At 41.9% G+C, this 16,940-nt stretch overlaps 1 protein-coding gene across 1 annotated transcript in view; it reads right to left on the reverse strand.

The window, feature by feature from the left end:
• Positions 1-3,271: 3,271 nt before the first annotated feature.
• Positions 3,272-16,940, reverse strand: part of MET (MET proto-oncogene, receptor tyrosine kinase) — a 174,958-nt gene continuing 161,289 nt past the window's right edge. The window contains exons 20-22 of the mRNA XM_088456256.1: positions 12,134-12,299; positions 8,900-9,036; positions 3,272-5,314 (exon numbers count right to left, since the gene is read on the reverse strand). Of these exons, the coding sequence (XP_088312382.1) occupies positions 5,104-5,314; positions 8,900-9,036; positions 12,134-12,299 (514 nt within the window). The 3' untranslated portion in view covers positions 3,272-5,103. The remainder of the gene's footprint in view (positions 5,315-8,899; positions 9,037-12,133; positions 12,300-16,940) is intronic.

Raw genomic sequence — 16,940 nt, forward strand, 5'->3', positions numbered from 1 at the left:
ATTGTCTCATCTTTACATTAATACTTTTTCACTGTTATTAATCTTAATAAATATGTAAATTACTGTTAAATGTAAAAAAACGGCAAATGTGTGACAAGATCACACTACCACATAAGTCTATCCAACAATAATCTCTTTAAGATATTATTAATATCATTAATTAAATAAATCACCCAAGGTTAAGAGAGAGCCTTAGTATGCATATTAAGTAATAACTCTAGATTCAAACACATCTATCCATATACATGTAACAACACACATATGTACAATGTGTATACATCAAACATCATATATCACCAGATGATCCTTTTATTGCATGACCGAATTGAGCTCTATTGTTTTGTTCAAACCATCAGAATGCAGAGAATTAAATTTGAGCATCCAGTATACTTCTCTACAGCAAAGTTTGTTAAACCTGTTCCATAGGGGGAATAGACTCCAAACCTACAATTGACAAACATGCAGGTTTCCCATTGTGTGCCTCTACAAAATAACGTGAGACACTATGTAGTCTATTTTGGTTAATGGTATTCCTGCGATGCTCCATGGTGTCTCATGTCATTTTGTAGAGGCATACTCAGCCAGTTTCATTCTGCACTTACAAATACACCCAAAGTCCACTCATCGTGGAGTTGAGTACAAAGTGGCAAAGATTCTGGACCCTCGAATCCGGTATGGACGTCTCCAATACTTAATCGACTGGAAGGGCTACGGCACAGAAGAACGTTTCTGGACTTTTGCCTCTGACGTCCACGCACCTTTGTTGATCCGAGTGTTCCATGCCAAGTTTTCACAAAACCCTAAGAGGTGTCCTGGGGCCACCCATCGAGGGAGGGGGGTGCTGTCATGCTCTGGACTATTAAAACTACATCCTTACTGCTCTGGTGCCTGTCCAGGATAGCACAGAAGTCTGCTCGTGCTGCACATTGCTCCCGGTTGGTGCTGAGGCCTGTTGGTGCTGCTCCTGCCACGTCCACTCAGTGTCCTGTTACTGAGCATAGAGATGGCTCTCCACAGCCTCTTGCTCACAGCGTGTCTTCCCAGCTTGATGGCACACAGGCTGCACACCAGAATTCCCTCCTAAACAACAGTATGGGAGCAGCCAAGTTAGACTCTGTGACCTGACCCTCTTCCTCCGCTTCCAGACCAGCTGATTGCAGCATCTAATCCCTGGGGATCCTCCCCTATAAATTCCATTTTCAGACTGGTTCCAGTTGCCAGTTCAACGTCGCTTCTTGCTGAAAGTGTTGAGCTCCCAGGTACTCTGCATCTGAACGGTCCCAGTCCGGTTCCTATATCTGGTAAACAAGTCTCCTATACCATCTTGCACACCAGTCTGGTTTTTACCACTATGACTTGTTCTTACAGCCACCATCGGTTCATCGGTTCCAGCCGATACCTCCAACCATTGGTCTCATCCGATGCTTCCAACATTGGACTCATATTAATTAAGTTCTTCAATTCATCATCATTGGTCCCATACTATCAAGTTCATCATTTATCAACATCGGATTCATATCAATTAAGTTCCTAAATTCATCAACATCGGTCTCAACCGATTAATATCATCAATTCATCAACATTGGACTCATCAATTAAGTTAATCAATCAATTATTCAGCATCGGGATCCAATCCATCAAGTTCTTCAAATCATCATCAGTCTTATACCCGTCCAGCTCTCAATCCAGCATCATCTGTCCCAATCCGATTCTGCTCATTCATTCAGTTTTCGCACCTCCAGTTCTCATTTCAACCTAATGTTTAATAAAGATATTCCATTCTTGTTCTCGTCTGCGGGCATATCATCCTCTGCAGCTCCTCTACCTCCTCACAGCACATACATGAGGAGTTCCTTGCTCAAGCAACCCAGGTTTATTCACACTTCCCAAGTCTCTTCTTCAGCGTCCCATGCCTGTTCCAGCCCGAACCAACCCTTAGACGTGACAGTCCAATTGTGCTGATACGATTCTGGGCATCCTTTCCAGAAGACTTCTATATTAGGACAGCTTCACCATATGAACACCACAGTTTCACTAATAAAGACTAGAGGCAGATGAATGTATGGTTCATAATCTAGTTAGTCCCATAGGAGCAAAAGTGAAGGTTATACAAGTTTCCATTGATCTGTATGCAGATGGATGGCTTTGCAACTCTAGCACAAACCCACTCATCAGTTTAAAGGGTCTCCCCAATGCCCTCCTCCCAGTGAACTTCATAGTTCTTGTCCGTCAATAATGCTTGAGTATAAGAAGATGAGACACCTAGAGGATGAGGCACCTGGATGAGAACCTGAAAAGGCAGAAGACCTAAAGAGGGGAGAGTTAATAGAGGGTATCGTAGCTTGATCTTGCTATTATAGAAATGACTGGTCTGGAGATACCAATAAAAGGAACCACGACTGAAGCAATCATAGAGTCTGGAGAACTCTGGGAAGAGGCCAAGTGGTACAAGATTTAAATTTTGCATTGTCCATGCCTTGACTGCTCTGGGGACAAGACCCAGGTGAAAGGCTGGATTATGCTACAATGGGGCCATTCAATCATGGTTGTATATGAGTTTATATTTTTGCACACAAAAGGAACAGATTGAGGGCCTGATTCAAAGGTGCACGCTACTGCAGCCGCTACTGTGTCTTTTGCCGAAGCTTGCCTGTGTCTTTATGCTATTGATGCTGCAGATGGGATTTGTATAGAGACATCCACCTGCTGCGTCACTAATACACCGCTGTGCATATTAAGACGCACCATAGTCCATATCGGATGCATCATCAGAGATTGCATCAGCCCTAAGACAGGTGCAATTTTTCCATCTGAACATGGCTGCCCAGGTCAGTGTAACTGACCGTGACACTCCAGCATCTGGATTGCCACTTCTCTGTTGCCACCAAGAAATGCCCACTGAAATTGCCTCCTTCTGCATCCAGATTCGTTCTGCAGCTTTTGGCGGTAACCATCGGGTGTTGGAGTGACAGCGTCCACCGTTGCGTGCACCATCAACATAGTGTGCACTCTGAATCAGGCCCTGAGAGTGTAACGTGTAGCGTGGGGAATCATTTTTTAAAACAAAGATAGAACGGAGCAGTCATGTATATAAGAAGTTGATGTAACTATCTAGATAAACTATCTAAATAAATCTGCCTATAATTCTTGTCTTCTGCTACAACTATACAATAACCACACTTTTGTTTGATAGTTTTGCAAAGTGGCAAATATTTCTTACACATAACAAGTATAAGAAGTTTATTTCTGAAACTTTAATAGCACTTGGAAAATGAAAATTACATACATATTTCACCATGTTTGAACCATTACACATTTAAGTAATGTTGTACATAGCATTAAAAATAAACATTTATTATAAAAATATAAAACTTTAAATGTCATACGTTACATCAACAAATCCAGTTACATCCTACACCACATAAACTGTACAGCATAAAGCCAAAAATTCCACAGGAACAAGCATTTTATTTTCAGTAACTGTTTCACTCACTTAACAAACATGTGCTGCTCCAGTGTTCACATTAGTAATATGCTAGAATCATTGACTTGTGTATGATATATTAACTGTATAAACAGAAACTGCCCAATACAATACAAATACGATTGTGTTCTGGAAGTGAGGGCTTCGGAGAAATCTTCTTGAGTAACCAGTAAGCTGAGCTGTCCTGATTTTTTTCCAGTGTGCTGCCCCCAACCCTGATTTTTTTTTTTAACATTTATTTATAATAAATGTTGTTTTAGTTTTGGACTTTCCTTTTCTGTACCATCACAAAGTTGACCTATCTCATTTATTTAATGGAAGGGCCTTCAGCTCTATAGTATATAATGTGTGCATCGCTTGGCTGATTTCACTCACTCTAGTTAGTGAATGTTATTTTTGATAAATCTAACTTAAGAAAAGTTGTTCTACATTTATCAATACAGAATACATTTATATAACTTTGCCATCATCTAAATCAAATAAACGTAATCATTTAGTCTTCCATCACCAACAAAATACTGCCTTGCCATTTATTAATATCTCTGGAAAACAACGACTATACAGAAATTCTACAAAGACCCCACCACAGTCTTACAGGTGTAACTGCCATTGTAGCAGGTGGTGCAGCTGTGGCTGACCCCTTATGTAGATGTGGTGTTTTCATCATTGGGTGGCACATGGGCATACTTACAAAGTCTTGTTCTGAGGCCCACAAATGTCTAGTTAATCCTTGCTGTCTGATATTGAAGTGACCACTGTTAGATTTCTAATTTTAAGCCATCAAAACTGATCTGGTCACATACATCTCTGTCAACCTGTCCAAGTGTGACTTTGGTACTCAGTTCCCCAATGCGCGTGAAATACCCCTTCCTGGTACCTTACCACAGGTATGTGAATGTAGTGGTTTTTCTTGTGTTTAAATCTCCTGTACTATTATACCAGTCAGCAATTATATTTGTTGTTTCCTAATTATATATTTTTTGCAATTGCTGTATGGTCTATGTGACTTGGGCATCGATGTTTCAGAATAGTAAGCTTTCATTATGATCAGTTCTCTGCTATAAAATGTTGTTTTTGGGATAATTCTATGAAACAATAGAGCTGCAATATGATTTTTGGCTCTTAATTTACTACATATGTTTTTAACTTATGGACCATTTGTTTTCTTCAATATATATATATCACTCAATGAACTGGCAATAGATGCCTAGATAAAAGTGCTATACAGAGGACACAAAAATAAAGTACTACAGAGACCTCACAGGGATTTAGAAATAGATCCAGCAACATCTGTGCATCGTCCCCCGTTAATGAGTGGGATCATTTCTTCTGTGCTGAACACATAGCAGAAATAATGAGGTTAAACACAAGCAACAGGCAACCTTTTCTGGTCATCTTAGCAAAAGAATGCGCTTATCTTGTACCATCTTCTGTACAGCGATCTGTAGTCAAATAGTCATTGATCCACAATGTTCTGCTTCTAGTGCAATGTAACAAAACTGATAGCAATGCTACCAGCGTTAACTTAAGACTTTGAGGAAGTACTTGGACAAAAAACGTAGTCTCTGCATGAAAATCAATAGTAAAAGATCCAGTGAAAAGTTTCTTTAGAAAAAGAATCACGTATCCAGGCTGAAATCCATGTTTTCCTCTGCCGAAAGCAGAGAAGGATAGGGAGCGGAACATTTTATGTTGACATATGTTGTGTTAATAAGCACATAATGCTCCCCAATGAAAGTTGAGAAGATAGAAGAGATTCTTGAGACCAGTTCAGAAAATGTTGGACGTAGTTCTGCTTTTGGGTGCCAGCATTTCAACATAACTTCAAACCTGTTTCATTTTTTTTTCAGGAAAAAGGAAGATAGTTTTATTGTCCAAAAATGAAAGACATATCATTTTCTAACGACTGGTATATCTACAGTCAGGTCCATAAATATTGGGACATTGACAGAATTTTCATATTTTGGCCTCTATTCACCACCACAATGGCTTTGAAATGAAACAAACAAGATGTTATTTAACTGCAGACTTTCAGATTTAATTTGAGGGTAATTACATCCAAATCAGGTAAATGGTGTAGGAATTACAACGGTTTCTATATGTGCCTCCCACTTTTTAAGGGGCCAAAAGTAATGGGACAAACTAAACAATCCTAAATCTAACTTTCACTTTTTAATACTTTGTTGCAAATCCTTTGCAGGCAATTACAGCCTGAAGTCTCGAATGCATAGACATCACCAGACGCTGGGTTTCATCCCTAGTGATGCTCTGCCAGGCCTCTACTGCAAATGTATTCAGTTCCTGCTTATTCTTGGGGCATTTTCCCTTCAGTTTTGTCTTCATCAAGTGAAATGCATGCTCAATCGGATTCAGGTCAGGGGATTGACTTGGCCATTGCATAACATTCCACTTTTTAGCCTTAAAAAACTCTTTGGTTGCTTTTGCAGTATGCTTCGGGTCATTGTCCATCTGCACTGTGAAGCGCCGTCCAATGAGTTCTGAAGCATTTGACTGAATATGAGCATATAATATTGCCCGAAACACTTCAGAATTCATTCTGCTGCTTTTGTCAGCAGTCACATCATCAATAAATACAAGGGAACCAGTTCCATTGGCAGCCATACATGCCCACGCCATGACACTACCACCACCATGCTTCACTGATGAGGTGGTATGTTGTGGATCACGAGCAGTTCCTTTACTTCTCCATACTCTTCTCTTCCCATCACTCTGGTACAAGTTGATCTTTGTCTCATCTGTCCATAGGATGTTGTTCCAGCACTGTAATGGCTTTTTTAGATGTTGTTTGGCAAACTCTAATCTGGTCTTCCTGTTTTTGTGGCTCACCAATGGTTTGCATCTTGTGGTGAACCCTCTATATTCACTCTTGTGAAGTCTTCTCTTGATTGTTGACTTTGACACATATACACCTACCTCCTGGAGAGTGTTCTTGATTTGGCCAACTGTTGTGAAGGGGTTTTTCTTCACCAGGGAAATAATTCTTCTGTCATCCACCACAGTTGTTTTCCGTGGTCTTCCGGGTCTTTTGGTGTTGCTGAGCTCTCCGGTACGTTCTTTCTTTTTAAGAATGTTCCAAACAGTTGATTTGGTCACACCTAATGTTTTTGCTATCTCTTTGATGGGTTTGTTTTGATTTTTCAGCCTAATGATGGCTTGCTTCACTGATAGTGACAGCTCTTTGGATCTCATATTGAGAGTCGACAGCAACTGATTCCAAATGCAAATGTCACACCTAGAATCAACTCCAGACCTTTTACCTGCTTAATTGATAATGAAATAACGAGGGAATAGACCACACCTGTCCATGAAATAGCTTTTGAGTTGATAGTCCCATTACTTTTGGCCCCTTAAAAAGTGGGAGGCACATATTGAAACTGTTGTAATTCCTACACCGTTCACGCGATTTGGCTGTAATTACCCTCAAATTAAATCTGAAAGTCTGCAGTTAAAGCACATCTTGTTTGTTTCATTTCAAAGCCATTGTGATGGTGAATAGAGGCCAAAATCTACATAATTGCTTCCAACTCTGAATCAGGCCCGATGCTGCTTTAAAGAGGTGGTAAAATCACATCACTGGCATCATTATCTGGCAAGTTCATAAAGGATAGTAGCTCTACACAAAATGATAACGTAGCTGGTAACTGTCACACACTGCACTCATCTCTTTCCTGTACCAAGCAGGCACAGCAGATGTTGTTGCCCACGTGAATGAAAGCTCACAGGGGACAGGGCTCTTACACCCACTTGATCTGTTTCAAACAGGTTGAGAAGGAAAGGACAGAGGTCTGTAGATTATGACAGTTACAGCCAACGGGGATCCCAGCTGATCCGGCAAATGGTTTATTCATAGAAATAATAACTTAGGGTCTATATTCATCAGTTAAACTCCACCTTAAATTCCATTTTTAGTTGTGGGAGGCACACATTCTTTAGGGTTGAGGGTCTCTACTAAGGGACTGTGTTATGTGCAGAATGGCATCTAAAGCCAGACTTGCCATCTGGCACTTCTGGCAAATGCCAGAAGGGCTGATGGCCTCAGAGCCGGCTCGAGGAGTGTGGCTGCACAGCGTGGAAATCACCTGCCTGACTCCGGAGGTGTCCCCAAAACTTGAGTTCATGATATGAGCTCAGGGGGAGGGAAGGGGTGGCAGCAGTGCACATTATGGGCCGGTCCGGTCTTAAATCCTTGCCGAGCAGCACCGCCTCCCGGCGCTCTGCTGGACGGGATACTAAGAGACAGGGCCAGGCCCCCATGACTCGCAGTACGCCACCATGAAGCTTAACCACGCCCCTTTTGCACGCGCTAGGCACACGCACAGGTGGGACTGCCAGAGCTGATCTACTGGCTGATCTACTGCCCAAGTCTGTTCCTGGTGGCATCTAGTGGCAGCTCCAGTGGTGGGGCTGTAGTGCAGTCCAAAATTCAAATAGGGGAGCCACATCAACTGTCCTTTCACACGCTGACAAACATCGCCTGGCCTGGACTCACTTTCAGTTGGTGTGGCTCCCGTATTTGAATTTTGGACTGCGCTGCAGCCCCACCTCTGGTGGCATCCCATTAAGGGCCTGATTCTGAGCCAAAGCAAAAGTGCCGGCATATGTGGATGTCCCCTACTGCCAGATTTACTACATTATGCTAATGCAAATGTCCAGCTCCCCCTGGCTTCCTTCCACAGGCCTTAAACAAGTCAGACTACAAACCCACAAAACTATGATCGCCCACGAGCTGCATTTGTTCCGTGCATCAGAGACAGTAACTGCCCGGTTGACACCCAGAAATGGCCATTTCACGGACAGAGCAATCCAGCCATGTATAGAGCAAACTGTCTGCTTTTGTATTCCCCATGAAGGCTCGTATGCATGGGCAGTGCATGCACAGTCTGCCATTGCCTGTTGTGGCGCATGCACAGTCTTCTGATAATCATGAGAATTGTCTGCTGTTGTGCTTAATTCAGAATTGAGACCTAAATATTTTGTTCTGGGTTTGATTCCAAACTGTGGAGTTTGTATGTTCTCCCCATCTGTGTATGTGTGGGTATTCCAGCTTCCTCCCGCTGTCCATAAAACATACAAGTAGGCTAGCTGGTTTCTGACAATGTTAACACTAGTGTGTGTGTATATGTAGTGGTAGGGAATATGGACTATAAGCCATTGGCCTGGCACTGATGACAATAACTGAATCATCTCTGTAAAGTGCTACATAATATGTGTGTACTGTATAAATACCTGGTAATAAATAAGTGGGGCAGTGGAAGATTGTAGTGCATCACACCACTTGGAAAATATTAATCTCTTTACCATTTACTTGTCTATACACACACACATTTTATTTTTTGCAGTTCATGTACAGTGTTCTAAACACAATGTATGTGAATTCACATGGTTGACACTTACAGTGGATCAGGGCAGTATTCAGGTTGTAAAAGTCTCCGTCCTTGTAACAAATAAATAGTTATATCAAAAGAATTAACGTCTGGATATGGCGGTGCTCCTCTTGTCATTAATTCCCATAACAGTATGCCAAATGACCACTAGAAAATAATTTGATAAGTTGATTTTTGGTTAATATTGATTTGCTAGAGTTTGCGGCTGAGTTGTCTTAATACACAATACAGAGGGACAACAATTATGTATATACCCTGGATGAAAGGGAATTCAACATTATCTCCTATAAGATTTACGGCTCAGTCCTAATAGGTGCAAAAATCATGCATTTGACACCTTGTCAGTGGTGAGTTTCATGAAACAAAATCACATTCAAAAACTCGCACCTAATAGGATTGAACCCTTATTTTGTTTGATGTTATATACACCAATTGTGATCTAAGGGCAAAAAAAAAATAACCAAGAAGATAAAATTGAGTGAAGGAAAAGGTCATGAAATAGTTACAGTTCATATAGCTTATCTATAAGTCAGATTTGGTTAATGTTCCAGCCAGGGGCCTATGCTGAGGGTATGGTTTACATCAGATTGGTCCTGCCCCCTGATGTAGTGTATCCGTAGTGTGAGTGACTCATTATTAAAATCCCAGTTCAGATACAGATCTAGGGCAGGCTGTTTTGCAAGAGTGATACAAATGCATAAACAAATAAACATAAGTTTTGGATAAAAGTAAACACACAATGTATTAATAGTACATTTAGTACATATATGGATCAATTGATAGAACTAGTACTTGGATTTAAAAATAAGAATTGGTATTTAATTTTCATTCATTTACATAATTGGACAGACATTATTTTTCCAATACAGTAATCTCAACATCCAGCACAATGCTTGTAAAAGCTCATTTATAAGAGGGAGTAGATAAAACCAGGTATTCTTGCAGCATCATCTCAGCCCCCATATTTTGAATACTATTTAAATGATCACACCAATGAAAGGGTCTGTGCATGAACATGTATAGAAATACACAATTCCCTCTCTTGCTCTCAGCTCATTAAGTAGCTGTTTTAAAAATACATATTTTGTTCTTTTAAATATTAAAACAAAATGTTTTCTTTTTATATATATATTTTTTCTTCCCTGTTATTTTATTATCAGGAACTCTGTACAGCTGAGCAGCTACATGTTGAGACTGGGCTCAGTGATAGCTCTCCCATCCTCACATGCTATTGGCTGGGTTCCCTGTCACTCATTTGTCTGCTAGAGCGTCTAGCACACACCCTCTAGTGCACAGGTTCTCAAACTCGGTCCTCAGGACCCCAAACAGTGCATGTTTTCCATGTCTCCTAACGGAATCACAATTAAAATAATGACTGCACCTGTGGGTCTTTTAAAATGTGTCAGTGAGTAATGAATATACCTGTGAACCTGCTGGTGGTGACCTGGGAAATGTGTCCTGTGTGGGGTCCTGAGGACCGATTTTGAGAACCACTGCTCTAGTGAACTGTCCCTCTCACCTGATTGTATGACTGATAATTATTGTCGACTACAGGAATCACATACAACAAGCACTGCAAATGGTAGGAAGGTAGTGATACAAATACACGTTTAGCAGGTAGCTCTAGCCAAAACACACAGCATTATCTACATTAACTCTACAATCATGATTTATTATTATTATTATTATTATTATTATTATTATTACTTTCACAACACCTTTTAATTAAAAAAAAACCCTCATTCACTTGTTTTAATGTTTATCCTGGCCTCATACTAACATTGTATCATTGTATGGCATCATATAATACTGCACAGACACATTCCTAGAACTCCAGTTTCATAGTAAATGATTAAAGATGTCTATCTGGAACATAATGCTCACACAGGACTAGACCTGATCCATATGCGTGTATTAATATAGTAACCAGATGTTTCATGGGAACCTCTTCACAGATTATAAGTCAGCATTATATAACAGCATCATCATTTTGGGAGATCCTCCTACTCTTGTGTCTGCTTTTACATTTATTTATATGCACAGCTGTTGATTTTGTGGACAAGAATACCCAATAGTATTAGAGGGCACTCTGTGAATTTTGTAGCAAATACACATCACATACTATTATATCACTGTTTTACGGAGTCACTCACATGTGATTTACACGGATTACATTTACAAGCTATTGTCATGTCAAGGGGCAATGGAAAATAACTTTCCAGAGACATGACAAAACCGCTTTACAATGGGAAGCTGCAGCTTGACAGTATATTCCAGGACACATCATGTATTGCAGTGTTGTTAGGAAACAAATATATGAATATTGGCCCTGATTCAGAGCCGGACGCTCTGACAGAGCGCTCGCTCTGAATCAGGGCCATCCCTGCTCCTTTTTGGAGCGGCATCCCGGCCGCTCGCATAGCTGTGGGTGACCACCCACAGCTATAGTGAGCGGCCAAAACGATGGTCACGATGGTCAAGACGATCGCGACCATCGGGCTTGCGACGAGACCCTTGTGGTAGGGTCTCGCTGCCGCAAGCCAAGGAGTGCTTTTGGCTCTATCAGAGCCAAAAACACTCCCACTGACATCACTAGTGATGTCAGTGGGGCCGGACCCAGACAGTGGGGCCGGACCCAGACGGTAGGCGTTCCCATGGGAACGCCTCCATCTGGGTAGCCACGCCCCCGGCATGCCCACCAAAGGGGGCGTGCTGTCAATCACCATCGACAGCACGCCCCCTTTGGTGCGAGACCCATAACGACGGCTTGGCCATCGTTATTCGGGTGTCGCGCATGCGCACGACGGAGGCGCCTCCGTCGTGCGCATGCGCACTTGGGCACCATCGACCCGCTTGCGAGCGCTCAGCACTCGCGAGCGGGTCTGAATCAGGCCGATAGTGTGGCCGCTATTAGTTTTATTCCCTGTGAGCAGGAAATAAAATTCTGTAGCACAAACTATTTTCATCTTGTAGTTGCTCTATATATTACCCACGGGGAGAACTATAAGGCGTTCTTGGGGTAACAGTTGGAGCTGTACAATGCAGAACACAATGATTTCACAGATTTATTTTTCATTTGCATAGTTGGATTTGCTATTACATTGCATTTTTAAACATTGTACTATACAATCGTCTAGTGAGTGGTAATTTTCAATATGAAAATTGCATGTTCTTACATTTAAATTAAGAAAATTAGAATATATACATATAAACTGTATTAAATTGTAAATAAATATATAATTACCACATCAGATTTCATAGTGAACTTCTGTGTTTGTAAGCTCTCTAATGCCATCCATTTCACTGGTAGTTTTGCTCCAGTCTTATTGTGTACACTGTAGTACTCCTTATCATAAACGTCTCTTGCTAAGCCAAAGTCTGCCACCTTCACAGTGAATGTTTCATCAAGCCTACAAGATAACATAAAACACATTAAGAGCAATTATCACCAGAGCTCATAGTCATATGATCATTCAGCCAAAAGCAACTAAGCTTTGTGAATGTACGCTATATTATATAGACAAAATGACACACTCCTAACTCCCAGAGCTTCCTTATGACTTTATTTGCCTTTAATAATGCACACCTATAGAATCAGATACTATATATCCTTGTTTCGTCATGTAGATAGAATATGTAGTTGGAAATGTTAACCCTAACCTCCCCCCGGAGGTGCCTAACCCTAACCCCCCCTTTCCCTAGCCTAACCTTAACCCTCCTGGGGGTGTGCCTAACCCTAAGTCCCCCCCAGAAGCCCCTAACCCCCCCGCGACTGTCTGCACCCAGCGCCCGGCTTACCTTCGTTCAGTGTGCCGGGCGTCGGGCTCCCGGCGTAGGTATAATGACAGGCGTCGGGATTTGGACGCCTGTCATTAGTCCCCTGTCGGGATTTGAGAGTCGGGAAGCCCGTAAAAAGACCAGTGAGTGCAGTGGCTATGTAACTTGAATGTGAGGGAGTCCTTAGCAAGCAGACACCCTGGTAAAGTGGTAGCCCGACAATGCCTGTGAGCTACAGTATTCAAATCACATAACAAGAGCAAGAAAGCAAGAAAGGGCTTCACTGCAAATGTGTATGCCCCATGCTCAGAGCAGGAATATCATGGGGCAAATATGCCTGTTAGTAGATAGCGCCGTTGCTCCATTTTCAAACCAGGAACCAGCTTCTGATATCCTCTACTAACAGGCTTGCTTGCCCCTGATATGCCAGTTTTGTATAGGCATTAGCATAAAGTCACAGATGCAACTGCAGCGAAAGACACAAGGAAGGGCGCAACTGCCTCTGGCTCAGAATTAAGGGGGGGGATGTACTAAGCTTCGCATCATCGATGCGGTACACCCTGCCTGTCTTTGGGTACATACCACGGTTGATTACAGCGGTATGTACCTAGAGTATGCAAAGGACAGCTCTCCCGATAAGAGCTATCCTTTGCGATGGCTCCGGACAGAGTGACTTCTGGGTTTGCATGCGTAGAAGGACGTGGGCCGCGGGGATGGGGGTGATGGGAGGGATGCGATTGAATCCCTCCTATGGGAGAGCATCCCAATAAGAAGCCCATAGGCTTCTATTGGGCAATGCCACCTAAAGGTGGCGTTACCCACTTTGACGATGCCAGTGCTCTGTACATATGGCCAATGCAGTAAAACCCCCTAAAACTGCATTTTCGTGGGTTTCGCTGCATTTTCCTATTTAATACATCTCGGCCTTATGCCCTATGAAGAGGTAATGTCCTGCCCTCTCCACAGACCCCGTCTCCTCAACAGACCCGTTCCCATTAGGACTGTTTCCAGAAATTTCCCGGGCTGGTTCTCCATCCCAATCCGCCCCGTTTTTATATGTTTAGTAAAATACTGATAAAGGTTTCTATAATCTTGATCAAGACTACAGTCAGTTCTCAAATGTATAGCAATCATTATTACATGGTAGTACAGCATAAGCTTTGGGCCACATAGAATTGTATGATGCACTGTAAATACTAAAAACTGTAAATACAGTTAAATGCAAATCATTTAGATGTAATCTATCTTTTTCATATTACTTATTCAGTGACAATGAAAGAATATGAAAAACAGGAAAGATTTTTTTTTAAAGTAAACCTGGGTGTAAGATGAGTCTCTTCTAAACATTACTGTTCATAATAATTTCTAGTTCACCTATTAGTTCTATGTACTATGTAAGGCGCTGCGGAACACTTGTGGCGCCATATAAATAAAGGATAATAATAATAATAATAATAATAATAAAAACTTATGAACTATGATACCTTGAAGCTGATAAAAATAGGTGTTAGGTAAAACTATAATCAGTTTGCTCAAGTCAGTAGAAAAAACATTAAGCTTAAATATTTATATATAGTAAATATGAATAGCTGCTAACTCACTTCCTACATATGGAGTGTATTTTTAAATCAAAAGAGGTGATACCATTTGCTACCGGCTTGCGCCTGTAATGACAATCATTACACTTCGGGAACACAAGTGATTTTACTCTGTTCCACAGTAAATCGCTCTCTGTTCATTTCATTGTAAATTGGTTTTCCATGATTTAAGCTGCATAGGGATCATTGAAATTTACAGATGTGTACTTAAGCACCTAGCGTCTGTATGCCATATAGTGCAAGACACCCAACGGGACTGAGATGGTTCGAGAGGAGTAGCATACCTTAGCTTTCTTTACACTTTGCATCTTATTTGCATCACAGACGCAGCAAAACACCAATCAAAGTGTACTAGAGACACTGGGCTGCAACCTTATCAGCACAGGAATTAGTTTTGAACACATACAACGTTGCAGATGAAGCATGAGAGAAAGCTGCGGCCACCACAACGTAGCACTTCATACACAAGGCGTGTTCTAGACTTTCTGGAGCTCAGGACGAGAGTTTCCATTGGTGCCTTGAGCTCAGGGGGTTTGGTTTGATCAGGGGCAGGGCCATGGCCGACAAAACAATAACCACAAAAAAGTAGTATTTGGGGGGCCCGCGCGATGCATAGGGGGGATGCTGTTTGCCAGGGGGGGATACCGTTTGCCAGGGGGGAGCCATCTGCCTATTTCTTACCTTGTGAAGGCAGGCAGGTCCCTCCTCCTTGCTGCTGCCTCTCCGTCTTCTCTCTTCTGCAGCCGCTCCCATAATGCCAGGCGCAACTACGTCATGCACGGGACTGGCATTCTCGGAGACTGGGATTTCCAGTAGGGTAGGAACAGCAGCGCTGTTTGTAAATTTGGCACAGCGGCCGCCACAGCTTGTATTATGGTGGTGGGCAAGAGTGGGCGCCATTGGGGTGACTTCGGCCGTGACCTCAGGTCACAGTACCCCTGGCGATATCCCTGCTTGCCTGTCCCTAGAACTGCCACTGTTAGTACACAGATTCAGTCACACACAGATGTACAAATGTGCACATCAAATTTATTAGTACAAGCTAGCAATATAGTTTTGTTGCTCCCAGTTGTTTTATTTATGTGAATAAGACACATATATTGTGCAAGAAAGATGTTTGGCGCATGGATCCTGGTGCGCCCAGAGGGGCTATTTGCCATGATTTGAGCAGTAGTGTATCTACATATCAAATAGTCCTTCAGTGTACAGATACAGAGGACAAAGGATAACTGAAAAGTGGTGCTATGCTCTGTACATTAATATTATTATTATTTTTTTAAAAGAGAAAGGGAATGTAATTATCTACAAATATTCTAATGTGTGTTTAATACATTATGTACTTTTGCCTCAGCTTTCATAGGCAACACACTGGAGAGTTATAGGGAGATTAATAAATTAATCATCTAAACAGCAACTAAAAATAAATCTTAAAATTAAACTAAATTATGAGTATATAAAGCAAGACAGTGTTCAGTAAAATATTGTAGTAAATGGGTTTTCTTTTCTCCTATCAACAAAATGTTCCTTTTATTTGCATAGTTTCTCCACAGATATTCAAGAAGAAAGGTTTCAAAATAAATCCACATTTTGGGGTAAATTCACTAAAAATCGAGTTTGGGAGAGTTTGCAATCTCTGGAGAGTTTGGGCATTTTTTTCCACTCGCAAATTTACTCATGTTGAACTCGGGAGAGAGAACTCCTTTGCTACGGGAAAATTCTGGAGAGTTAGCAAACTCTCTTCAATTCACCATCGGCTAAACTCGAGAACCTTTTCACTAGTGAAGATAGGATTCGGGAATTTACCAAGCAGAGAGTGTCTAAACTCTCATGTGAATGGAACAACTCTCCTGTAAAAATTCGGGAAATAAATTCACCTGTCTGTGATTTGCAAGTTTGGCAGAAACATACACAGATCACTGTGATCCATGTATTTTTCTGCCTGTAAATAGAAACAAAATGGTTAATTTTTATTAAAAAAATGATGTGAAGTTCCCCCCCAAAAGCCTAAGCAGCCCCGGACTTGTCAGCCTGTCCTGGTACCTAAAATTATGGGGAACAAAACGAGTAGGGTTCCATTGTAATTTAGGTACCAGCACCAGGCTGCAGGGCCAGTTCTGGTTTTAATTATAGGGGTAAAAAAATTGCGTAGGGGTCCCCCTATAATTAAAACCAGCACCGGACCCAAAATGGCCGGGCTGTAATGCCACAGCCCGGAGACCCTATTACCAAGGCTCCATTCCAAAGCATTATCAGCCCAAGCCGCACAGGCCAAGCTGGGGATCTCAGGGAAGTGGGGACCCCCCCAAGAAGGGCCGCCCCCCCCCTTCATACCAGCCCCTTCAGGCTTGGTCTGAAGCCCGGGGCTCTTCCCCGCACCCCTGGGCTGTGGGTACGGGGGAAATAAAGTGATAAATATAAGTATACTATTGTATTTTACAGTGGGACTACAGGTGCCAGCATGCCTGCCCTTTGGCACTTCTGGAACTACAAGTGCCAGCAGGCGACCGGCACCCGTACCCTCACTGTAAAATAAATAGTTAAATAAAGACACCACACACATACCTTGCCTAGTAAAACTTTATTCCATACACCTACCCACTCACACATACTTACCTGCTTCCAGATGTTTCTGTCCTCTTCTCCAATGTAGATTCCATGTGGAATGACCTGCAAAAA

This window comes from Taudactylus pleione, unplaced genomic scaffold, assembly GCF_031769625.1.
Source record: "Taudactylus pleione unplaced genomic scaffold, aTauple2 ptg000041l, whole genome shotgun sequence".
In the NCBI taxonomy this organism is placed as follows: Eukaryota; Metazoa; Chordata; class Amphibia; order Anura; family Myobatrachidae; genus Taudactylus; species Taudactylus pleione.